A 25,287-nucleotide genomic window follows, 5' to 3' on the forward strand; every position below is an offset into this window, starting at 1 on the left:
CAGTTAAACAGGTTCATTTCTCTTTCTGTAAATCCTGCCAGCGTGCAGACAGGAAGGAAGGCAACTTTTGAATGTCTTGCACTTTATCAGAGTAGACTTTAGACTTTCTGTTAAATGTCCACTAGTGATAAGAAGCGGAAGGAAAAATAGAAAAGGAGCTGCTTTTTGGAAGGCAAAATCAGTCCTAGGATTCTTCACAGAAGCATTAGAGGTAGGGTTGATAATCATAATTGTTTAGCTTATAGAATTTTGTAACCTGTTGGTTTTCTTTTATAGCCTTAAGCATTATTTCTTTTAATGAATACTGATTTTATCAGATTAGTCAGCAACAGATGGGAAATTTTCAGCCTAAATGGAAGCAGGACTGTGGTCTTCAGTAATTAATGCTTTTCTGCAGTTCAGGTGTTGCTACAGTTTGACTACTGGAGAACAAGTGAGTAATGTCTCTGATAAACTTGTGAATTTGGTACTTGAAGACCAGTCCCGGAAATTTGTCCTGAGGAAGCGGGATATATACATTAAAGACAGGAAGATTCTGGATGTTGAATGTGTTTATTCTTGCTTTAGGAATTCAATGTGTTTAATCCGTTTCCTTGCATGTGTTTTGCCAGCCTGGATTTTTTGGGGTTTAGGGCTTTTTAGCAAGTAGGTAGCCATAAACTGTATCTGGACATAGACTATTATTTTCTATTAGTGCATATATGCAAACATAAAATCAGAATACACATCTGACACTAAAAGAGATACATAAACCACTGGGAGGATGTGTAGAAGAGACTTGCTTCCCCCAGGATGTGCCTGCATTCCATATTGAATGCTTTGAGAATGGAACATGAATGTAAGATGTGAATAGACCACAGACACAGTACAGTAGATAAGGGGTTTCCTATCTAGATCACTTTTTCTTTTTTGCATTGGTGTATGGAGAGCACTTCTGTTGATTCTTCTTTCTTATGGTGTCATTATTGTATGCAGCCTTAGAGGAAATTAACAACTCCCCTTGAAGATTGTCTTTTTATTTCTTTATTATTTTATTCCAAAAAAAGTAAGTAAATTCTACCAGCATTATCCTTAAGAGTGTTTCCCTTTAAATATTTCTTAATATGCACAAGGAAAATTGGGATCAAAGCTACTATATTTAGAAATTCTACATTAAAATGTACAGAACATTGTTGACAGTATAGCATGTGCATCAAAACCTACAATTGCATCAAAACCAGCAATCAAAAATAATTTTCCTTTCATGGTCAGTACAAGTTGAAAGTTATTAAGTGTGTGTATCTTCTCTGTGTGGTGACATTTGCCTGTAGCTCTTTTGTAATTGCAGATCTTAGCCCATTGAAGTCTTTCCATTTACCTCTAAAGAAAAAAGATTAATGTTTCCCAGTTTCTTATAATGAATATAATAGTCTCTTCATTGTATTGATATTTTTCATAACCAGCTGTATTTCTGAGTGCACCTGTCAGTTTTCCTGTTTTCTTTGCAAAAATGGTGATTGCCATTAAAGTGTCAAATATTTGACCTTTGCCTAATTCTCATTCCCATGATGTTCATTGTTCTTTGAAATGCTGTAGATACCAGAAGTGTGGGTATCCACATCTAGACCCAGAGTGCAAGGTTGTAAAAGTTCAAATTGTTCTGCTAGCTGAAAATGTTGCCCTCTTTTTTATACATGTATTTTAGTCCTAGACTTTGTGGTGGCAAGCAAATAAATATTGTATGAGAAAATGGGTGGTATTTGGACCCACTCTACTTCTCTCTGACTCTTTGAGAGGAAAATATTGACAGTGGCAAGACTTAGAAAAGCAGAAGTAAAGAGCTGTGAACATTTCCATTCTTAGTCATTTGAGCTCAGTTGTGTGAGTGCCTTCAAACAAGCAAGGAAAGAATAGCTGCATATGAGCTGCATGAGTCAAGCAGAGTGACAGTCTGGGCAGAACTTAAAGGGGGGAAAACCTTCCCATTTTGTTAGTTTTGAAGAGATGAGATGATGTGTGTGTTTAATTCAAAATCTTTACCACCATGCTAGGCAATGATAAAGATGTGGAGCACTGAGCTGCCATCAGAATAATTGCTTCCGGAATGTTCCTTCTGCAGGAGCTGTTTGAAATAGCACACACAGATGTACTTGTCCTTGGCTGGCAAAGCTGTGAATAGATTTTGTTGCACTAATTTTAAAGTACTGTCTTGCATGTATAGCTCAGGGAGGCATTTCATAGCCATTCTGGTTGGGTGAAGAAGTGCTGTTGCTATGGCCTTCTGTTTGACATTTGGTAGGAAGAGATTGGTTGTTTTGGCCATTCATTTTAAAGTTGGTGAATCGAGTAATTTTTCTTCTAGATACAGGTTGTGTCAAAGACTACTGAGCCTCCAGAGAAGCTATATAAAACTATAAAATTAAGTGATACTGCAGCAGGTATTAGGAAAGTATAACAGCTTGTGCTTCTTACATTATTACCTATGTAAAACAATGTTATATACCCTTTCCCTAAAAAGAAATGTTTTTTTGATTTGCCTGAGATTTATTTAATATTCACTTTCTTTTGTAATGTTTTCAGTCTTAAAATTGCTTTGCATGCTTGACAAAATGATATAATTTGTGGTAGTCCATCTGAAGCCAAAGAAAAAGTGCAGAAGGTTATGATATGGTTAAAAATGAGAAGTGAAAACAAGCATGTCTTAAGTGCCTGTCTCTCCACCTATTTACTTTAAGAACTGGTAATCATCCCATGGTATGGCCTTAGGTGGTGGTGTGTTTGTGCAGCTAAGGGCGTGTGTTTTCTTTGTTAAACACGCTTCAGAGATTATTCTTCAAATTATGTAGGTGTTTGATTTTATCTGCTGTTTGAGTCATGCCACGTTTCAGCTGTAGGTTATGTTTTTGTAATTTCTCAAACTTGCCTTTTCCTTTCAGTTCTCTGTGGGTAAAGTTCTAATTAGCAAGATGTGATCCTGGCATGGGGTACAATGTTTTTACCAGGTTATAGAAGAAAATATTATAGCCTGTATGATTCTTACTCTGAAGGAGCTTTTAAGTCTGTTTGAAACTGTCATTTGGGTAACCTTGCTTAGTATTGCTACCTCTTATCTATCTATCTCTCTATAGATGGATACATGAGTTAGTGTGTGTATCTATAGATGTGTGTATCTATATATGTGCAAACTGTCCCTTCATTCACATGTTCATGACATCCAAGTAGTTAACAACAGCTTCTCTTTTTCAAAGATTACTGTGAACTGGGAGATCTCCCACCCAGATCCCCATTGGAACCAGTGTGTGAGGATGGCCCCTTTGGGCCGGTGAGAGAAGAAAGGAAGCGGACACCCCATGAGCTTCGTGAGCTGTGGAAGAAAGCCATTATTCAGCAGATACTGCTCCTCAGAATGGAGAAAGAAAACCAGAAGTTACAAGGTTGGTGAAGTTCTTGAGTACTACACCCTACTGCAATGCAAATTTGGTTTTCTCTGTGGCCTTGGTAGTGGAGTGCACCAAGCCTTAATGAAATATTCTAGGAACCCACAGGTTTTTTATTAACTCACCTTGTTATTTGTTTATTTGATCTGAGGGGACACTCTCTTTACCATGGCTGGGTTTTTTTCAGGTTGGTGTCTAGAAGCCCTCACAAGGAATTCAGCATGATCATTGTCATGAACTGAATTCTTTCCTACATTCACATCCACAAGTCCTTGTCTAAGTATTGGTCATTGCAACGTTGTGTTTAGCCAGTCTTGAGGCTCAAAGGAAGTTCTTAAAGAGCTTGTTGTGGGGGTGAAACTATGGGTTCCTGCAGTAGTAGCCACACTGTGCATGCAAGGTTTCGCAGAGTGGTAATGACTTAGATCAGCCCAAAGGGACTTGAGAAACTGTAATTTTCAGTTGTTCTTAACCACAATTTTTCTGTGAATGACTTAGCTGCAACAAATCCGTGTTGGTGGCAATTTTTACGCATAAAGAGCAGTATATGTAGAATCACAATTGCCTTTGAGAGCTGCTCCTTTGAAAATATGAATTATGAGGACAGAATTTTTTATCTGGGTGATTTTAGATGTTCAGGGAGGGAGTAGGCCCCTGAACCTTCAAAAGACGAGGTACCTGGCATGAAAATGGCAATATTTCTTTTTCTTTCTCAACTTGAGAAAGGACAGATTTCCAAGAAATGTGTAGAGAGAGGGCCCAGCTGTATGGAAAGTTTGGTACACGAAACATGAAATTCTTCTTTAAACTCAGGCTAAGACACATGGCTGGAAAGACAGACCACCTCTTGGATATTTGATATGGCCTGGCAAAGCACTTGTGGGCTGTTTGCTCCTAGCAGTGTAGCTCTCCTGTTTCAACCCTATCTGAAGAACACCTGACACCTGAGTTTCCTAAGAACCCCACAGGTGGCAAGCACATTCCCAGAATGTACTAGCTAATCCAGTAAAATAAAATATGGCAATGGGTACCAGATATACAGTGTCCTTGGCCAGAGGCTGAGGCCATCTGGAGAAGAGGTGCTAAGAGAAATGATTTATACAGTCTATTCAAGCTTAGAACTGTGCTGTTGTAAATGCGCTTCTGTAACTTCTTTATGGCATTTTGAAATAAATTTTCTTTGTTTTGTGTATTTATACTCCTATTTTTTTATTTTCTCTTGTACTCAAATTATCTGAATTTACACCCTGCAGTCAAATTTTTGCCAAGTGCAGGTCATTCATATCCATACACATTTAAGCAAGTTTAACTAGATGCTCCAATTTTGTCTGCCCAAAAGAAAAAATTGCAAAACCATCGCACGTACGTTAAGATGAGCATGTCTGAAAAGCCAGCTAGTGAATGAATGAGGTGGGTGTTGGCAGAACTGAAGGCCCAGCTGTGCTGTATGCCCTGTGGGGTGAGGAAAGTGTCCTAGGTAGCTGCTGCATGAAGAGCTCAGATGGTGAGACAATAGCTGGAAATAACAGATGGCTGTGCTGCAGTGAGCACAGCATCTTGACTAGTAGTGCTTACGTGGGATATTGGGAATTGGGTAGTGTCACTATCTAAATAAGCTTGTTGAAAAAGGCATATTCTCACCTCAGTCCTCACAAGTCACATTTTTGCACATAGCTTAAGAAGACTGAATAAAGCAGAAAAGTCTGAAAAGTTGCCAAGCACCAAAAAACATTTGTTTGCAGAAGATGAAACATTAAAAGTTTTCTGCAAGTTTTTATTCCTATAACCTGAAATTTAAATGCAGGGGTTTTTTTCATTATATTCATACAATACCATCTGTGTTTTAAGGTTTTTAATAATCTGATTTATAAATGTGTTGGTTTTGACCTGACAAAAATATGAAGAAGTTGACAAATAGTTTAGAAAAACTGAATTACTTTCAGTGTGAACACACAGCTATAATAAAACTATGAGTAGATGTATTTCATGTGTCTGTAGTTAATTACTTAATTAAAAATTAAATATTCTGAGGTCCAAATCTTGCAAACACTTCGGTAACCTCACAACTCACATGAATAGCTTCATCAAAGGAAGTCATTCACATGTGAAAGCAACTACAGGATGAGGAGGTACCCTTCTCATATATAAACAGTTCTTTTCAGTTTTTAAAATCTAGATGCTTGTGTAATCAGTGGGAGTACAGGACCAGATAACCCTTTGTGACTTTAGGATTCAATAATCTAAAAAACCTGAATTGCAGATACAGATCTCAGAACAAGTTGAGTTTAGTGTGTTGATAGTGTCATTTGCAATGTAAATGTCAGGCAATTTTTAACTGTTTATTAAATTTATATAAAGGAGTTGAAAATACAAATAATGGAGAGTTAAATTATCAAAAGATAATATAATAACATTTTAGCATAGATTGTCTCAAGACTGAAATGGATCGGAGTGATTCTATGAGTTCATACTGTGAAATCCTCAAAAGTAGCAGCAGGCTTATGATATATGGCAGGATATCCTCAAAATAAGAGTATCTTGTTACCTCTACAGTAATGCATCACCACAACAAAGAAGTGCTGTATACACATTGGGGCAAATTAATAAAAAACACGTGGTCACTTCATGATACACTATTTCATAAATATAGTTTCAAATCATGTTATTTGTAGGAGAATTACCTTTTAACTTTTGTTTAATACTGTAGAGCCTTTCCAGACGTTTATGTACTTTGAACTTTTGCTCTGCTTCATTTTCTGCAAGCAGAGAGCTGCTCCAATGCACCCTGGAACTAGGTGCATTGAGTACTCAGCCACATTTCAGCCTAGTTAAAAATTTGAAACCTATTTTGTTAATTTCTCCATAAATTTTCCGCTGTTTGTCTCTCCTCAGTGCTGTCTTTGTAGCTTCATCTTGGTTTCCTTATGGCATTTTCTTTCATCATTTCATCCTTTTAGGAATAGATGACTGACATATTTGTATCTCATATGAACTACACCTCTTTTTCTCCTCTTCTATTTTTTCAGTCTTATTACCTGCACAGATCCATCCACTGTCACAAAACATGCTTAATTATTTAGTTTACATGTTTAACATTAATAAATCCTGTTTTCCAGGCACATTATAGTACTAAAATGCCTCCAGAGGAAAAAAACTTAAAAGCTTTACCAAGACTCCCTTTGAAATTCTCGCTCTACTTCTAAATGTTGGAATTACACTCAGCTACAGAATCATTTTCATTTCTGCCATGGTTTTTTGATGCTTTCCCAGCTATTGTTTTTACTTAGTTACTACTATTATGGGGCTGTATGTATAACAAAGAGATGACTAAGTTGGGTTTGTGTTTTCATTTGTTGAAAGTCTTCTGCACTGAAGAGCTGGGAAAATGAAAATTCCTTTTGTGAAAATCATATGTTTATTTCATTAGTCATCATTTCTCATATTTCTTCATATTTAGGAGTAGAGAATTCATGATTAGGAGTAGGGAATTCAGTTTAACTGGCCAAACAGAATTAATATCTTTACAAAACCAAACAAACCAATCCAACCCCAAAATCATGGAATTTTAGGTATTAAATGTTTCAGGTGGTAGCACGAGACAGTTGTAAGTTAAACAATTTTGCAAATAGTAAACAATATTAACTGCTACATTTATTATATCACATTTTAGCATCTGAAAACAATTTGCAGAACAGACGCCTGAAACTTGACTATGAAGAAATCACGCCATGCTTAAAAGATGTAACTTTGATTTGGGAAAAAATGTTGAGTACACCTGGAAGGTCAAAGATTAAATTTGATGTGGAAAAAATACACTCTGCTGTTGGACAAGGTAAACTGTTTTTTGAGTTGTTGAAATGCATGTAAATTGTATCTGAATAGCGTGGCCACTTAACCACGCCTTATAACCATATTCTCTCTCCTTCTGTTCCTCAAGCTGCTGATTAAACAAGTAACAATTTTTGGTACCATCATGGTTATGCAAATGCAAGTACCAGTCCCTTTCAGTGGTTGCTGCAGTGGTATCGCTGGAGCTACAGCATGCATTTTTTAATAACATCTTCCCTTACCAGAAGAGTTGTATGCTACCTCAATTCATTACAGTTTTGGCAATCTAATTTATAAATTAAAAGTTACAAATGAAGAAAAAAAGTCTGGATAATGCCAGTAAATGACTGTGTGAATAACTGAAGAAGCCCTCTGCACTGTTTTCTGGAAATTCTCTGTTCCAGGCTGTGTACTATGTCTGTGCACAAACAGTAGACATGGTATCTCTGCAGAACTGCCTTTTCTCTGAGGTCAAGAACTTTCTTTGAGTTCAGGAACTTTTTTCTTGCAAACACCACTTACAGTCTTCCTCACAACTGCAGGGCTGACCAACTACACCTATCTCCACTGCAGCAAAAGTAATACAACCTAAGGATGTTTTTTAAATATTCTAAGAAATTGGGCTATTACTCAATGTTGCATTTGCCATGGTTGGACCCAAAGGCCTTAGGCTGAGTGCTATATGAACTAATTGTGAAGATGGCTACTTCAGGGAGCTTTTTATAGTTCTTTACAAAGCTTTCCAACATGTAAAGGAAGTATCAAGATTTAACCACTGTCAGAAGTTTAATATTTTAAATATTGCACCTGACTATGTGCAATTATACAAGCAAGTTAAACCAAATTGCCCATTTAAACTAACTGGGTAAGTCTAGATTTTTAAGAATATCAAATCCTAATGTGTTTTCTTATCTTTCCATGTAGCTTGTATGCTTGAGTAAGGCTTGATTTCTCCTATTGTTATTGCCCTCCATATGTTACAAATATACCAAAAGAAAAAAACAGTCCTAAAAACTTCAAGCTGTAAGTTACTTCAAACTGTAGTGCATTATGGATTAGACAGAATACTTCCACAAGTGAAAGTGCATTGATTTCTTGTGTAGCTGATTTAATAGTGAGTGATAATCTTGTGCTGAATTAATTTTACTCTCAGAGCTTTACGTACAGTTTAAAAATGAAGCCTGTCATTACTTATGTGAAATAGTTAAGTAACATCTGCCCTTTTTAAAGAGAAATAAATTCAAGCTTTAAAACATTTTTACGTGTACCAGTCATTAAGCAAGCCAATAGCAAAACTGGAAGTACAATATTTGCTATCTGATTATCTGCCTTGTGTTGTAGTCTCTAGATCATGTCTCATTTGTACCTATTTATATTTTTGGTGTGTGTGCATCCCACTTTCCTAAAACATACTCATAACATCAGAGTCCATGCTATATTAGTCAAAAGTGTGAATTAGTTCTATTGCAGTACTTTATTGTGTACTTTACACAGAAAAATTTGACATAAGCATATTCAGAGACAAGTATTGCAATTCTTGTTGCCTCTCTAGTGCTTCTCGGACTGGATGTAAGCATTAACCTTGGGCAGTTCATAGTATTTCTTTCTGCTTTAAATCACTCCTGTTAAGGTGCTGATGTTTTTTATTGGTTCAGAAAGTAAAAGCAATGTCGTTTCATCTACTTCTATGGTCCACTGGAGGTAGCCAATAGGGATCTGCCTGACTGTAAATAGCAAATAGGGATCTTCATTTCCTCAATCCTGTTAACTGTAGCAGAACCCTCAGTAGCAGTACAAATTACTGGTTTAATTGGTTTCTCTACTCAGGAGTACCACGTCACCACCGTGGGGAGATCTGGAAGTTTCTAGCTGAGCAATACCATCTTAAACATCAGTTTCCAAGTAAACAACAACCAAAGGACACACCTTATAAAGAACTCCTAAAACAACTAACTTCCCAACAGCATGCAATTCTTATTGACCTAGGTAAGTACAGTGGTGGTCCAAAATTAAAAAAAGGGTTTGTGATCTCTGTAAGAAACTTAAAGAAGGTAACACACAAAATGCCTTTGACTATTTAATAATAGGTTGTTGGTAAGAACTGCTTTTAATCTGATGTGAGAAACCAGGAGCTGATGTTTTTCCAAGAGGATCACAGCTCTTGTGTGTGGGATACTCCCACATTGAATTCAGTCTTCAATATGCTCTTCCCCAATAAAGGCAAAAAATCAATGTCTTGCAGAGCATAGCACTGACACTTTGGTTCTGAGGAGCTGTGTGGATCAGTTTAAAAAGTCCATTATCACTGCATTTGATTAAATGAATTTGCAATTAAAAACTCCATCAAAGGAAATTATGCACTGCAAGTAACCAAATGTCATGATAAAAACTTATGGGAAAAGTTGTTCTTGGACTGATCTGAATGATTAATACCCATTGCATTATTTTCTCTTACATCTTTTCTGTAAAGCCATAGTACAAAATTGTCCCATCATAATTCTGCTCTTTATAACTACTCAAACAGTATTTAAGCATTTTTCACTGCAAGTGCATCTACCAAGAAAAGGTAGATGAGGAAGGATGACCTTTACCCAGAGCTGTCTGGGAGACCTCATTTATTATTTTATTAAAAACTCAATGTGCTGACTGTCTTCAGTGGGTACTAAACTGTGGGAAGATTCGGCAAGTTTAAATGGTGACCTAAGCTTTAGATAATAGAGAGACTATTTTCTCCTTTTTTGCAACACTTGGTAAAGTAAGTCAAAATACCAAAGCAGCGCACAGAAAATACACAGGAATGTGAACAGGTGTGTTTCTGCAGAAAGTGGCGTGACCAGAGGTGGGAGAGGGTGTTTGCTGTCCCCTCCTTGGCAGACCTGCCTAGTTTTGACTTGGCACTGGGAAAGTAACAGTCCAAGGAGCTTTAATGCCAGCCGGGAATGGGCAGTGGCAGTGTGTGTAAATTGCCTCCCTTCAGACTTTGCACACCAATCTGGGCATTCCCCTGGACTGAGCAGTGCCAGACAACAATCTTTTGTGTTTGAGAGAGACATTTATGTGCAGCCAGAGATCATTTATTAGCAAATACCTCATACCTGGTGTTGATAGCCCTGGCAGTGAAGGGTGGGACACTGACGTGGTTCAGTAAGAGGTGAACAGATTTGTGCTGGATAAATTAATTGAACACCTTAGCAGAGGGATGGTGCTGAGATGACTCCTGGACAGTAGGGAGCACAGTGAGTCTCAGCTTGGCTGTCTCAAGTAGCAGATTGGGGCTTACTGGCTCAGCAAGCTGTTCATATTTTCTACCTGGTTCTGCACTCAAATACTTCTCATCTTAGCCATGTGCTCTTCTTGTAGAAACAAATGACTGCTTGTGTTGGCAAATTGGTAATTTCATGGTGGTTTTCATGCAAGCTGTTGTTTCTCCAGGGTGCTATTTGCCAGCCCACTAGCTGAAAGAGGGATTGGGCCCTGTCATAACCATAAGGTGAATCAGGAAGCTGAAGACTTCCTAGTGATTTACATTGAAATAGTGCTGTGCTGTATGGTAACAGACAGCATAACTGGATAGGCAGCTAGAAGGGATTTGCATGTTCTGACTTGTGTTCCTTCAGGCTATCAGAAGCATTTTCTCTTAAATCTTTAAGAATCCTTCTGAGAGCATGCACTTAGACCTTGAAAGAAAAAAGCTATGTTCTCAGAATATAGTGATTGTAATACTTGACAACCTTTCCCAAATTAAGCTAATTAGGTCTTGTTAACTCAGTATGAGCCAAAGCTGTAATAGTATTGCTCACATTTAGTTGAATTGATGCATCCTCAGATGTAAATAGTGCTTCCTGAGGCCAGGAGTGTGCATATGGATGCAGAGCTAAGGTATAGCAGCTGTTTTGCTGGCCCAATTTACATATCACAGTGCTGTCGTTGTAGGAAACCATCCATCACTGGGTGTTTGCTGAACAGGGTGGAAAATTAGGTTTTGTTTTATTACATTTTAAAAAAACGTAAAGTAAAAGGTAGTAACTTTGGCATTCTGGGCTCTAGCGGTACCACAGTTCATTTAGTCTCTTTTGGGCAAGGCCAGAGATTTTTGCTCCAAAATAAAGGCTAAAATTCTTAGTTAAGCCAACATTAGAGCACTCAGAAGCACATCAGCTTGTGAGTTTAGCAGTTCTTCTCCTCCTCCATTTACTGGTTTTTAGAACTTCTTAGCGTCTTTATTTTTGCTGAGCTTGTAACTCTTTTTCATGACTTAGCAAGAAACGAGCTTTGCTGCCTGAGTGAGGCAGTGCAGGTCTGCCTTTAGACTGTGCTGTAGTAACTTCTCCTTTAAGCAATGGAATGCAAGCTCCTTCTCATTTGAAGCTGGAAATACTTATTCTGTAACATTCATCTCTGACACCCTGGACAGGGAGTCCTACTCAGAACTGAATGCCTTTTCCCATGTGACAGGCTAGAGCAGCTACCAGATGGCAGAAGGACTCTGCCCCGGCTTTGTCTTGAAACAGGAGTTCTGATATTATCTGGTAGCACAGCAGCATTCCAGGAGCTAAAGGGTGGGGTAGTATTTAACAAGTGGGCAACCAGAAAACAAGATCCACTTAATACTAGAACAAAAGAGGTATTCAGATTTCTTCTCTGTTGAGGTATTTCACAGAGGAAGTTTGATAGGGGAGGGTTTTCCTAAAAGTGAAAAATTTTGCCTTTGGAAGTTTTTAAAAAAAATCTGTAAAGGTTAAGTCTTTAATGTCTTTGTTCACAGAATCACAGAGTGGTTGAGATTGGAAAGGAGCTCTTGAGATCATCTAGTCCAAATCCCCCTTGCTCAAAGCAAGGTCTGCCAGGCTGCCTAGGGTCATGTTTGCTCAGACTTTGACTATGTCCATAGATGGAGACTTCACAACCTCTTTGGGCAGCCTGTGCCAGTGTCTATCCACCCTTATAATTAAAAAAAAAGGTGGAATTTCTTGTTTTTCATTATATGCCCATTGCCTCTTGTTCTGTCAGTGACCACTACTGGGAAGAGCCTGGTTCCTTCTTCATTCCCTTCCACTGCGTATTTGTGCCCACTGGTAACATCCTCCTGAGCTTTTCCTCCTCTGGGCTGAACAGTCCCAGTTCTCTCAGCCTCTCTTCATAGAAGATATGCTCCAGTCCCTCTGTTATCCTAGTGGCCCTTTGCTGGACTCTCTCCAGTATGGCTGTATCTCTTTTGCAGTGGGAACAGAGAAGTGGACACAGCTCTCCAGATGGGGCCTCACCACTACTGAGCAGAGGGGAAGGATCAGCTGCCTCCAGCTGCTGGCAGCACTTTTAGTGCATTCCAGGATACCATCAGCCTTCTTTGCTGGCTCATGTTTGACCTGGTGAACAACATCAGGACCCTCAGGTCCTTCTCTGCAAAGCTGCTTTCCAGATGGGTGGCACATACTGATGCACAGCTTTGTTCCCTGCAAGTGCATGAATTTTGCACTTAACTTTGTTGAACTTTACAAAGTTCCTGGCAGCTCATTTGGCCAGCCTGTTGAGGTCCCTCTGAATGGTAACAGGTGTATCTGTCACTCCTCCCAGTTTTGTATTACCTTCAAGCTTGCTGAGGATGTGCTCTGCCCCATTGCCCAGGTCATTAGTGGCCCTGCCTTATAAGGGATCAGCTGGAAAAAAGGCTCCAGGCACCCTATCATCAAGGGCAACTGACAAGTGTTGGTTAGCATCAGCCTTTCCAGGCAGCAGCAGTACCCTCACACTTTCAGGATTCCCCCTGATCCTGGACATAGTCTCTGTATGCTCAAAGCTCAAGGAAACAAAGCCCAGAAATGGCTGCACAAAATGCTGTGTCTGTTGGCTGCCTCAATTAGCTGTGCTCTCACATAGTATGTATATAGCAAATATTATGGCTTATATACAGGTACTCAATTCTTGGTATTGTAAGGGCTGCAGAAAGAAAAAAGGCAAATGAAGACTGTGAGGGACCAAGGCAGGGAGGGTTGTGACAAGAGACACATTTACACGAAAAAGACAAAAAGAAAAAGTAAAGGGAAGGGGCGTCAGCCCACTTAGATGTTCTAGGCCTGTGCCTCAATCCTGATAGTTGTCCTTATTAGAACAACTTATAATAGTCCTTATAATAGTTTATTAGCCTTTGATGAAATATTCAGGAGTCAGTCTTAAGAATCAGGTGTTCAGGTGTTCCAAACAGCAGGTTTTCCCCACCCCCTGACAGTTTCTAAATAAACTTTGCAATAGCTGTAACCAAACAGTGGTAAAGCATAACAATCAATTGTTCTGTATTGTTAACTTTCTTATGGTCTTCCTGTGGATTGACTCAAAATCTACTTCTCAAAAGAATCTGAATTTTTGAAAGACTGTTTAATTTGACAATATGACAGGGTTTTGGGGGTTATGTTGTTTATTTTTTAGTTTCAGTCACTAACTTCAGCTCTTTTCGCAGGGCGCACATTTCCAACACATCCGTACTTCTCAGCACAGCTGGGAGCTGGGCAGCTGTCACTCTACAACATTTTGAAGGCCTATTCACTTCTGGACCAGGAAGTAGGATATTGCCAGGGCCTTAGTTTTGTAGCAGGAGTTTTACTACTTCATATGAGTGAAGAAGATGCTTTTAAAATGCTGAAGTTTCTTATGTTTGACATGGGCCTGAGAAAACAATATCGTCCTGACATGACAATTTTGCAGGTATGATTTCATTTTTTTTTAAGTAAAGGATGCTAATGTTAAATAATGATAATGCAATGCAGCTAGCATTGTCAAAAAATTTAAGTACATTAAATTGAATTCTTAAAAAATAGGGAAGGATAATCTAGGAAAAGAATACATCATTTGAAATGCATGATTTTCAAATCAGAATACTTCTGGGGAAACTATGGAAACCATAAATAAGAAGACTTCTGTTCAAATGACCCTGCAAATGAGCCTGTTGCAGGCTCATAGGTGACCCATCCTGTGTCTTTTAGGTGGCTTCCAGATATTTCTTGTTTCCACACAATTTCATCCAAACATCAATTGACAAATACCTTCCCTTGTTTCTGATAAGTATGAAGCATGGACTTTGCTGTTATGAATGTTGATCTTTAGACATGTTGATCTTTAGTCTCTTGTTCTTATTCCATGCAGATCCAGATGTACCAATTGTCTCGACTTCTTCATGACTACCATCGAGATCTCTATAACCACCTAGAGGCACATGAGATTGGCCCCAGCCTCTATGCTGCTCCCTGGTTTCTCACCATGTTTGCCTCCCAGTTTCCCCTTGGATTTGTATCCAGAGTGTTTGGTAATTCTTCATAAACTCCTCTCTCTTCTTTCTGAAGTCTTACATGTGGAATCTTGGTATTATTATAGCATTACTATCCAAGCAGTTTCAGACACACGGGAGAAATACTTTGCTTACTGTGAATAGAAGAAAAGCAACAGAGGTCATCCTATGGAGTGTGCAGTATGTCAGTAAAAGTGGAAGAGAGAGGAGGAAAGTAAACTCCTTAATGTCTTTTCATCCTCATTGTTACCTTTTCCCACTTTGTAACCACTTTTAGAGAGGATGTAAAATTTGATGCCACGAAGGCAGCCATTGTATTATGACAATGGCACTTCAACACCAACAATTAGTTATTTTCAAGCTGAGAAGAGATGTAACAAAGGCATCATCTGAGAAGTATATCCATTTACTCCATGATCATCATTTCCAGCAGTGTCAGCAGAAAATTAGCTTGAGCATTATGTTTTATAATACACAGATGGCCTTTGCAGTGTAATCATGGATTTACTCTGCAGAAATACAAGACATTTAAACTAGTGTTTCTTGTCCTGACAGTTTTAATTCCAAAAATGTTTGGAATGATCTGGATTTTAGTTTCTAAAGTCACTTCTGTTGCCTATTTTTGGCATCTACAGAAGCTTTCTTTTTTGATTAAATTCCAGTTAACAATTTACCTTGATGCTATCTTCTGGATGTATATTTCATAGATTGTTTGGTGTCTGAGAAAATGCTTTGTTTTCTTTTCAGTTGTTTGTTTTTCCACTTTGTTAAGTGGTACTGAGTTGTCCATAATGAGTGGGGTGGATTGAAGCTTTCTCCCCAGTTCTTCTCTGCTAGTGAGGAACCAGTTTCATTTTCCAAAGTCATGTAAGAGATGCAATAAAGAAATTGCTCATTAGCAGATTAATATTGACACTTTCTTGACTTAAAAACAATATGGTCCTGCCTACCACAAATAGGAATATTGAGCTGAAGAAGAACCAACAAGAATCCTGTCTAGTTTCCATTTAAGGGCATGCTAAAAGTAATGCTAGAAAAATTCACAGTGAAAAGGATGGTGTATAGAGTAAAACTATATGTCCCATAATTAGCATCCAAACTCCAGGCAAAACAGCATGTTTTTTTCCTGGAAGAGTGCAAAGCAGGTTAATGTGTATCAACAAGTATGTAGCTGACAGTAATAATCTGTAGGAATCAAATTAGGTGCTATATGCAAGTGTCATATACTGAGCTCATCTTTTATAATCAGCTCATCTTTTTGTTATTCTTAATCTTTCATAGTATTGTACATGGTAAGAAGTGTTTGAATTGGGCAATTGACTGCAATGAGGTTGTAAAAGTGCCTTGTGTATCTAGTATATTTGGATTTCTGCCTTAATACACAGAATAGTATTTTCTCTGTCATGGAAGGAGTGTAGGGCTTTAGAAAACAAAGACTTTGCATTAGAATAGAAGGCACAGATACATGATCTTCACACATCTGAAGGTCAAGAAGAGAAAAGCATGTGTGACAGAAACTGTTGCCTCTTAGAAAACTCTGATGTTTTTTAGAGAGAAAGTTCAATGTGACCAACACTTGCAGCTTTGTATTTAGTATTTTCCTTAAATTCAGTATTTCCTTTGTATTTAGTAATTTCCTTAAAACAGTATTTACTGGAGCTATGTTGGTTAGGAACACTGGACATTCTCTTACATTAGAAAGTAAAGTCTTATCCTCAGCCATACTAAAGACTCTGAAACACAACCTTAAACAAAAAAGGTTAGAGCTGTCACTCTGTCAGTGGCTGTCAGTAGCAATATGGCGAGTTGAAATCCAATCATTTTTGATCTATATCTTCACACACTGTCGCAGAACATACATACACAGATTTTCATTGATCACTTATTAAAACCCTTGGGAGGAAAGAATGTTGATGCTGAAGTAACTGAATTATAGGTTACTAACAGTCTGAGATTGCACTGCCGTTTTCTAACATGGTATTTCTGAACCCTTAGTATTTGAAATGAGCTGACTCATATTTAATTATATAATTGTTACAGACCATTCCTTTGGATTTCCATAGAGCGTGCTTTTTGCAGGCACCTAACAGGCAATATGTAAAAGAAGTGGGTTAGACTGTTTTATGAATCAAATAGCAAAACTCCTTTTAAGTTTTCATTTATCTGTCCAAACTTTCAACACTTCTGAGCAGGAGCTGATGAAAGTAACAGTGTTACGAAAGATGCCTTCTTTAGTACTCCTGCTTACTTATTCATAGAGGACATTTCATAGAATCATGTTTATTTTGTTTCAAGGTTGTAGATAAAACTTAATTTTTCTAAATCCAGTAGGCTGCCAGTCATGCTGATATTAACTTGGGTACCTTCACTGTGTTGTTGTTGGCTGGGAGCCCACTTAATATGAAGCATGGGGAGTGGATAACAAACAGGTCTTTGTTAAATACTTGCTGTTTCAAATGAGAGGGATTTCAGCTGTGTATTACCAGCTCAGGCTTACAGACATTCATTAACAACTTTCAGGTCACCTTGAGTTAATCTGCATGTCATTATGGGGCAGGTGCTGAATCATAAAAACACATTCTTTTTAGCTCTGCTTTTTTCATTTTGTGTTTCTAGCTGTTCTTCAGTATTTCCTGTCCTAATGTAGAGCTTTCCCAATGAATCATTTTCCCATACTTTGGAGTTTCAATAGAGAATTGCGGCAGATGCCTTCTCTGTTACCACTTTTTAATCATTTCTGCCACTGGAGTTCACATTCAGCTCAACACAGAGCTGAAAAATGTTACACCCTTCTAGGAAAAATGGCAAGAAAGTGTGAGATTTGTGGTTAGTTTTTACTTGTGCTTTTCTTTCTTGGAGAGAGAGAGTGAAATGAGTTATGGCTTCAACATTGCAAGCTAAAGAGTGCAAGAGGGGAATTTCATTACGATACAAATTCGGAAATACAGTTTGGTTTTACTAAGAAAGGCTGTTAGCCAGTGCTTTCCTAGGTTCTTCACTACATCAGAGATAACTGTGGTTTTGCTAGTAGTTGAGTTGTTTCCCTTACACCATGGGGAGTTCTTTCTATCTCCTTGCTTTACTCTTCTTTTTTTTCCTTTCTCTTTTTTTTTTTTTTAATCGATACTTTTTTTTTTTGTTTTATCTTTTTTTGTGTGTGTCAGTGTACTACTTCTTATGTAAGGTGTTTGTGTATTGAAGTATTGATTGTGGCTGCATTCACAGCTTCAAATACAAAGCAGGGCAAGAACAAGAGAGAAGCCCTTTCAAAGTAATTTTATATTTAGGAAATATGATAAAAACTCCACAGTATCTTCTATTCCTTTGTCACCTCCATCAGTATTGTTTAATTCATTAGATGCTTCTGTCTGTAGCAAGATGAGCCCTTCAGTGAAACCAGGAGCAGATTCTGACAGCAGCAGGAAAGTCAAGCTCAGGGCAATGCTGTTTGTACAGACTGGATTTCTTGTCTGATGCCTTTATTGCAGACTTCTATTTCTTTACTCTATAAATACATAGGCACTTTGTAAAAGAAAAGAAAGGAAAGGATATTTCATTGTAAGATCACTGTATATTGTCGTTTCAGTATGCCAGGTGCTGTCATTGCAGGGCCACCTGCAATATTTCACTTAAGCTGTATGACTAAGATTTCAGGGTATTTACTAATATCATTATTAGCATATTAACAGAAGTGGTTGAGACACATACTAAAAATAAACACATGCACCTGAAACTTGAGGCTACTGGAAAGTGTGCATTTAGCCTCATGTGCTAAGTGTTTTAATGTGGTTTTGTGGCTTTTTCGACCACATGAGAGAAAAACTGAATTTCAGATCTTCAGTTGTGTTTTCAGGTATAGGTTTTTTCCCTGTTGTATTACAGTTTTTAAAGGGTGTTGGGATTAGATTTCCATTCAAATTTACATTCCTACAAGCATGAAAACAGCCCACTAAACTATTACATGCACAAAAAGTGGCAACATTGATAAACTTGACTACCTAGTTTATTGTAGACTTAGCTTACACTTGAATTGCTTTTTTTTTTCGGTGAAAACTCACTAAACAAAATAGTAAGTGATTGTGTTAGACAAGTGTGCTATTCACAGTAATAATCTTGATCTTATAAAACTTCTAAAGGTAAAAGCACATGTCCAGCACAGTGTATCTAACCTCCAGGTCACTCCTATCAGAAGTTCTTGTCCTTTGACTTGTTTTGATATTCTTGTCAAAAGATGTGCTTGCTTGATATAACCTGGTTTTTCCTTGTTTTCACAGATATGCTTTTTCTTCAAGGATCAGAGGCTATATTTAAAGTGGCTTTAAGCCTTTTGGGAAGCCACAAGCCCTTGATTCTGCAGCATGAGAATCTAGAAACTATTGTTGATTTTATTAAAAGCACTCTCCCCAACCTGGGTTTGGTACAGATGGAAAAGACCATTAGTCAGGTATGAAATAAACTGAACACATGAGAGGTATGCAAAGGAATGCTCTTGTTAAGTTCTTGACAGAAAAAGCAGAACAACTACTACTTCAAGCTGAGAACTCCCGTGTAGTTTGGAAGATGTTGAAGCAGACGACTTGTGAACCAAGATGACTTAGTAGCTTTGTGTGGTATTGTAACCACTGGTTATTGTCACTTTATGAAACCGTTAGTGAAAATTAATTCTTTTTTCACTAAAGAAGCTTGCCTTCCAAGTCTCATAACAGAAGCAAAAATTGACTTACAAGAGCCTCACAAATGTTAACCGTACTTAATGAAATTAGAAGCTTTCCCACACCCACTCTGTCTCTACTGGCTTTTCTAGGGTGGCCCAGTGTGTAACAACAGCACCTTTCTAATTCTGTCAGGAGTACATGGGGCAGTGCAGACTCTTGCAGTGACTCTAGAGTAGTGACTCTAGACAGCAAAACTTGGAATCCTTGATTCAATTCTTTTAAACAGCAGACAAGGAAAATGATGCAACATTGCTAATATCCCAGATGATACTTATGGATTATTTAAAAACAGAAATTATTTCAATGAAGGCTTTCCTGTTAAAAACCCCTAAGTGTTTTTTACACTTGACATCTAAATGGCAGTAGGCAAAGATGGGTTTTAGCCAGTTTTTCTGAAGGCTTTTTGTGGTCCAGAACATAGGGGCTGTACTGTGCAGAACTGCAGATGCTGACACCCCCCAAGGGCTGCCAGAGATCAAAGCCCATGGGTTGATAAAGAAAGCAGCAGCAGCACAGTGCTCTGCAGAGGGCTGGAGGGGCTCCCTCTGAGCCCTGGCAGCAAAGCTTCTGGGGTCACAGCTCACATTAGGGCCAGAAAAAAGGCCCTAGTGCTTACTGTCAAAGGAAGGAGATGAGAGCTAGAAAGTCTGTGCAGGAGGAAGGAAAGCAAGGAAGTTCCAGGGGGTGAAGGGGGTTGTGTGTTACCTGCCAGGCTGAAAAACTTGCAGTGCTTCAGTGAGCTGCAGAAAACCATGTGCTTTGAACTGAAGGAGGGAGGGATGCTCTGTTTAGGCAGTCCTGACTGCTCTAAATTGGAAGTGGGTAGGTAGAAGTGAGTAGAAGGAAAAGCAGTTCCCTACTTTGATCAGGGCTGGCTGACTCTGAAGAGGGCAGCTGTTTGACCAGCTCACAGTCCATGCACAACTCCTGGGTTAATCCCCATGCTCCTCATCCTTCTGCAGCATGGCCTTTGGTTCTGTGCCTTAACTTGCCTTCACTTAGCTAGGTTTCAGATCAAACTTTTTATTGCCTAATCCTTCCCTTCTTTCAGATTTGATACTCTGGTTATGACAGCAGGGATTTCCCTCCCTCCTCAGGAGCACAGAGGCTAGAAGTGGCAGAGGTCATGAGAGGAACTAACATTCTGCCCTGCTGAATTGCACTGTTTGTTTTATTGAAATTTCAACAGGGTGTCTTCTCCAGACATGCTCAGATTCACAGAAAATGAAAATTACCTATGTGTAATCAAAGTTGAATTAAAATTGTATTTCAGCCTTCTGTGCTTAGATGCTCAGTACATACATTTCTGCTGCTATTTAACTACAAGATAATTTTTTAATGGACATGTGACAGAAACATTTCATAATCTGATGTTTTCTTTAACCAACAGTTAAAGTTTTATAGACAGAGCAGATAAATAAAATAGGCAAATGTCCCTGTTACTTTTAATAGGTATTTCAGATGGGATTTGACATTTGACTCATTTTCAAAATGAATAAAGTTCAAGAGGTTTAAAAATAAAGAATGATCCTGGAATTTCCCTTCTTGGGTTATTTTTCAAATACATTTTTAAGTCAACTTTTATTTCTTCTATGTTCTGTGATTGGCACACTTGTCCTTTTCATTTACTACCTTCTTCACTGCTTGTAGTGGAAATTGGAGTCATATTAATGAATAATTGGAAGGCAGATGTTTGCCAAAACCTAGAAAAAGGAAAAGAAAACAGGTTTTTTTCCCTTGGGTCACTCTGCATCTCAATTTATTTATCTGCTTTTAAAATAAAAGTTTTTCTTAATGTTCACGGGTAAGACTGAGCATTCTTTTCAGTGATTTGTAGTTAACAATTATAGAAATCTATTTTGATGTTACATAATGTTTTTGTTAAGTGTGTTAGTGTAAGGATAGAAAATTTCATTTTCTTTCAGTCTGTAAAAATACTATAGAGTCATAAATAAAGATAGCAAAGTCTACTGTTTTTCATTTAAGGCTTTTATTTTACTTAGCCGTACACTTGTACATGTGGCAGGATCACACTTTTTCTGAACTGACACCTAATTCTATAACTACAAGGGTTTATGCCAAACTAAGATATATTAAATTTCAAAAGGGTAATACCCTACAAAGTCCATGCCCTTGAAACCGTTAGTGTAAGTAGTTTTGCTGAAGTCAGACAGCAAATCAGTAGCAAATTTTTTAAGTAGATTCAATGCCAATGTATTGCACTCCACTGCCTCAGGCTTGCCATTTCCACATTAGAAAATGTGAATGCCAAAAAATAAGTTATTTTTTGCATGCATTGATTAAATATCTGAGCCTAGATCTAGATCAATAGATTTTAAAGTCTTGAAAGAGCAATGATTTTGATCTGCACGGCACCTAATAATATTTTTATATGCAACAGGTTTTTGAAATGGATATTGCCAAACAGTTGCAAGCTTATGAAGTTGAATATCATGTGCTTCAGGATGAGCTTATAGATTCCTCTTTAAATGACAATCAGAGACTGGATAAATTAGAAAAGGCAAACAGCAGCTTGCGCAAGCAAAACTTTGATCTCCTGGAAGAACTGCAGGTACAATTTATATCTCATATATGATTAACATTCTTATTTTCTAATTTATACACCTTTTCAGAAGAGCCTGTCCTACTCCACATCACAGGAGGGATTAATGTTTGGTCTAGTGAATTTAAAATGTAGCCACCCAGAGTTTTGCCCTCAAAGTTTACATGCAGAAGAAATTCTGAGAGAACGGTGGTTAGAGCATATACTTGCAGTTAGTGAAAAGTTTATTCAACACACTGCCTCTTCTCTTGTAATTAAAATCATATCTGTAGAAGATAACTAAAAATAAAGTGCTTCTTCAATTTCATTTTTGTTTTCAGTCACTGCTTTATTACAGCAGGGATACTACTCTGCCAAAAATGGGTATACTAATTGTAATGTCACAATTTAGGGATACATTAGAGAAAGTATGCATTGTTATAAAGGCATACTTTCTATTACAATTTTTTAGCTGTTATCCAGATTGTTTAAACAATATGTGACATAATCATTTCTAATATATATAGTCTGCAGCTTTTTCAGAGGCAGTGCACCTGTTCTTAGTAAGGGATTATTCTTTTTTTATCTGAGCAAGAAGTCAGTTTTCTGGCTGTTTTATAACAGGATGTTTGCTATAAAACTTTTGACTCTGCATTTAGTTTGGTGGAGAAAGGACTTCAAGGGTAAGAAGCAGACATTTCAAACCTTTTGATTATTGTTAGACGTAAACTTTGTAAGATAATTGTTGAGGGAAGTTTAGGTTTCTCATTTGACATTGTCAAAGTACCTACAGGTCGCACAAGATGACTTTGATCAATCTAATACTTAGTTTCACCCTGAAGTAGAATGCCAGTATGTGCAGCCTTTTGAGGGAGAATTTTTGAAAATTTTCACAAAGTGTTTTCCATTTGCATATTGCTCTAAATCCTCTTCTCCTTTGCCTTCCAACCTGGTATTCATTGGAGTCGGTGTTGAGATGAAGTGAGGATGCAGCTAACATGTTGAGTTGCCTTTGTTTTGCAAAGCCGCATCTGTGGCTGGCCAAAAATGTCTCCCAACTGACCCATACAGAAGCTTATCTTAACCTGCAGTTCTTTGGTATAAAATTTGCAGATTTGGTAACTTTCTAATTTCATTACATTGCATTATATTCTGAGTTTAATTTTTCATAATTTTTTTAGTATTTTATATATATTCATGTATCTCAAAAAATAGTTTCAGTCATTAATGAATTTATCCTTTTTTACCTTCCCATCCTTTTTCCCCTCCTATCTTTTTACTTTGATAGGTGGCTAATGGAAAAATCCAAAACCTTGAAGCTACAGTAGAGCTTTTATTGACCAATGAAGGCAAACTGAAGCAGTCCATTCTCACTCTTGAGCAGGAGCGAGCAGCTCTGCTGAAAGCTGTGGAAGAGATGCGAAAAAAGATGGGTGATACAGATGGGAAGCCTCTTCTTACTAGACAAGAACTGGATGCTGACTGACCTGCACAGTTGTAAGGGAGCAGAGAAGCTGAGCAAGAAACAAAGGGAAGAACTGAGTCATTTTGTCATGATCCATGGGGATTTGACGTTGTCGTGTTTGTTGTACACACCTTACTGTGGCAAAGCGAGTTATGGGCATGGTGGCTTGCCATATCAGAGAAGCTGGTTTCCTGGGGAAAGACTCTTCTCTTCTTAGTATGTAGAAATACTGTGAAGAGTAAGATACCACATAAGAAATAGTAAACAGGAGAAACTTACTAGTGTGTGCACTCATACACAATACACTGTAAATATGGTATGGATTCTTCAATAAGTGCTTCTAAACCTAAGTGCTTTGGGTTTGTCACATTTTTGTTTTTGTCTGGATCACCACCAAGTTAAATAGCACATCCTTTAGAAGGGCTTTTGAAGAAATATGTCAGTGTAAAACTTTTGAATGGATGACTGCCTCATTGCAGCTATGCAGTGGTAACTTTTACAGATGATTTGTGATTGGACTTGAAATTTTTGTTGGTGTAATTCCCCTACAGCTTGTCTGGGTTCTGTTAATTATGTTGTTTACACCTCAGAAAACTGCTTCCTGATGCTTGAAGGTGTCAATCCATTGAACTCCAGGGAGCTGGACATTATCATATGTAACTATGCATAACTGGGGGTTGCCTTCCTTTTTTTTAAGTATGTTGGTTTAGTATATCTCTTCTTTAACTACCATTAATTTAGTGTATTGTTAGTTAGCATTATGTGATAAACATACTGTATATAGTAACTGCATTATTCTTAACAAAATATACTGACATTAATTTGTTGAAGCCTGTGACTCTTGCAGCATCATTCAAGGATTTCTATTCAGACTCCTCAAACTTCATCTTATTTATTTCTGATTTGCTGTGTGATGTAAGACTTCTTTTTTGCTTGGAAAGTAATGTCCACTGTCATTTTTTCCCCCTTTATTTGCTACTCTATGCCCACCCATCCTCTGAGAAATCTAAAGACTTTTCTGAAGAAGTGGAGTCATTTCAAAGCTTCATGGTGTGCCAGATATGCTTAAACTGTTTCATAAAGAGTATAGGAGTTCTAATTAGGACACCATTGTTTTGCAATGCATCTTTCAAATAAGATTACATATCTAAAAGAGTAAGTCTCACTTTTCTTAATGCAAAAGTAGTTTGCAAGCCAGTTAAAGCAACATTGTGCAATAATACCCGTGGATACCCGTTGTTGGGGTTTACTTCAGGATTAGGAATATTGCCGTAGTTTTTTTCAGTCACTAAGCACTGAGTTTTTAGGCACTGGTGTTTTGTTATAGTGGAGATTCACCCAGGATGTGATTTTTATATGTTTGGTTTTTGCAAGTCCACTTTGTATTCACTTAGTATTGAAATTCCACATACATCAGTTATTATTAATCCATTTACCTCTTAAGGTTGTTTTTTTTTAAATTTGGAAATCCACAGTGAAGCTTATGCTTCATGTTTAAAATCTTGTCATAATGGACCTCATACTGTTGGATCACTCAGTAATGTTGCATTTTTACAGCATAGTGCCATAGTTCATACACTGACTTTTTAACAAAAGCAATAAAAATAATAATAATCTATGCCTACATCTATGTTGTTACATTTTTTGGTATTCAAAAACAAAACCACAGTTGGTGGGGTGCCAGTTCAGAACCATGTGACTTCCCCTGGAAGTGTGGTGCTGTCTACAGTCGTTGTTAATTTCCATTCAGCTCCCTGGTACAATGAAACAGTTGCTTCTATATAATTAGAAAAGTCTAAAGTTGCTTGTTACCTATTTACCAGTCATGCTTTCTGAGAACAGTGACTCCAGTTCTCATCTAAGTGCACTTAGCAATGCACTTACACAAATTCTCAGTAAAAGGCCTTGTACTAGAAGTTGAAGGGAAGTAATACCACTTACCAAGTTCTCAACTTTGTAAAAGCTTGGGACTTTTCCCTCCAGAAGTATGAGAAAGAAGTTGTAGAGCCCAGAGCTAGTCCCAGATACTTGATACCCTAGCT

At 37.8% G+C, this 25,287-nt stretch overlaps 1 protein-coding gene across 4 annotated transcripts in view; it reads left to right on the plus strand.

Moving 5' to 3' along the window:
• Positions 1-24,861, plus strand: part of TBC1D1 (TBC1 domain family member 1) — a 100,197-nt gene extending 75,336 nt beyond the window's left edge. For all 4 annotated transcript variants that reach the window (XM_084204656.1, XM_084204658.1, XM_084204657.1 and 1 more), the window contains 8 exons: positions 3,228-3,413; positions 7,087-7,248; positions 9,072-9,230; positions 13,699-13,943; positions 14,382-14,541; positions 18,798-18,967; positions 21,640-21,810; positions 23,069-24,861. In XM_084204656.1, coding sequence (XP_084060782.1) covers positions 3,228-3,413; positions 7,087-7,248; positions 9,072-9,230; positions 13,699-13,943; positions 14,382-14,541; positions 18,798-18,967; positions 21,640-21,810; positions 23,069-23,266 — 1,451 coding nt within the window. In that variant the 3' untranslated portion in view covers positions 23,267-24,861. The remainder of the gene's footprint in view (positions 1-3,227; positions 3,414-7,086; positions 7,249-9,071; positions 9,231-13,698; positions 13,944-14,381; positions 14,542-18,797; positions 18,968-21,639; positions 21,811-23,068) is intronic.
• Positions 24,862-25,287: the final 426 nt, after the last annotated feature.

This window comes from Fringilla coelebs, assembly GCF_963513975.1.
Source record: "Fringilla coelebs genome assembly, chromosome: 4".
NCBI classification, from domain to species: domain Eukaryota; kingdom Metazoa; phylum Chordata; class Aves; order Passeriformes; family Fringillidae; genus Fringilla; species Fringilla coelebs.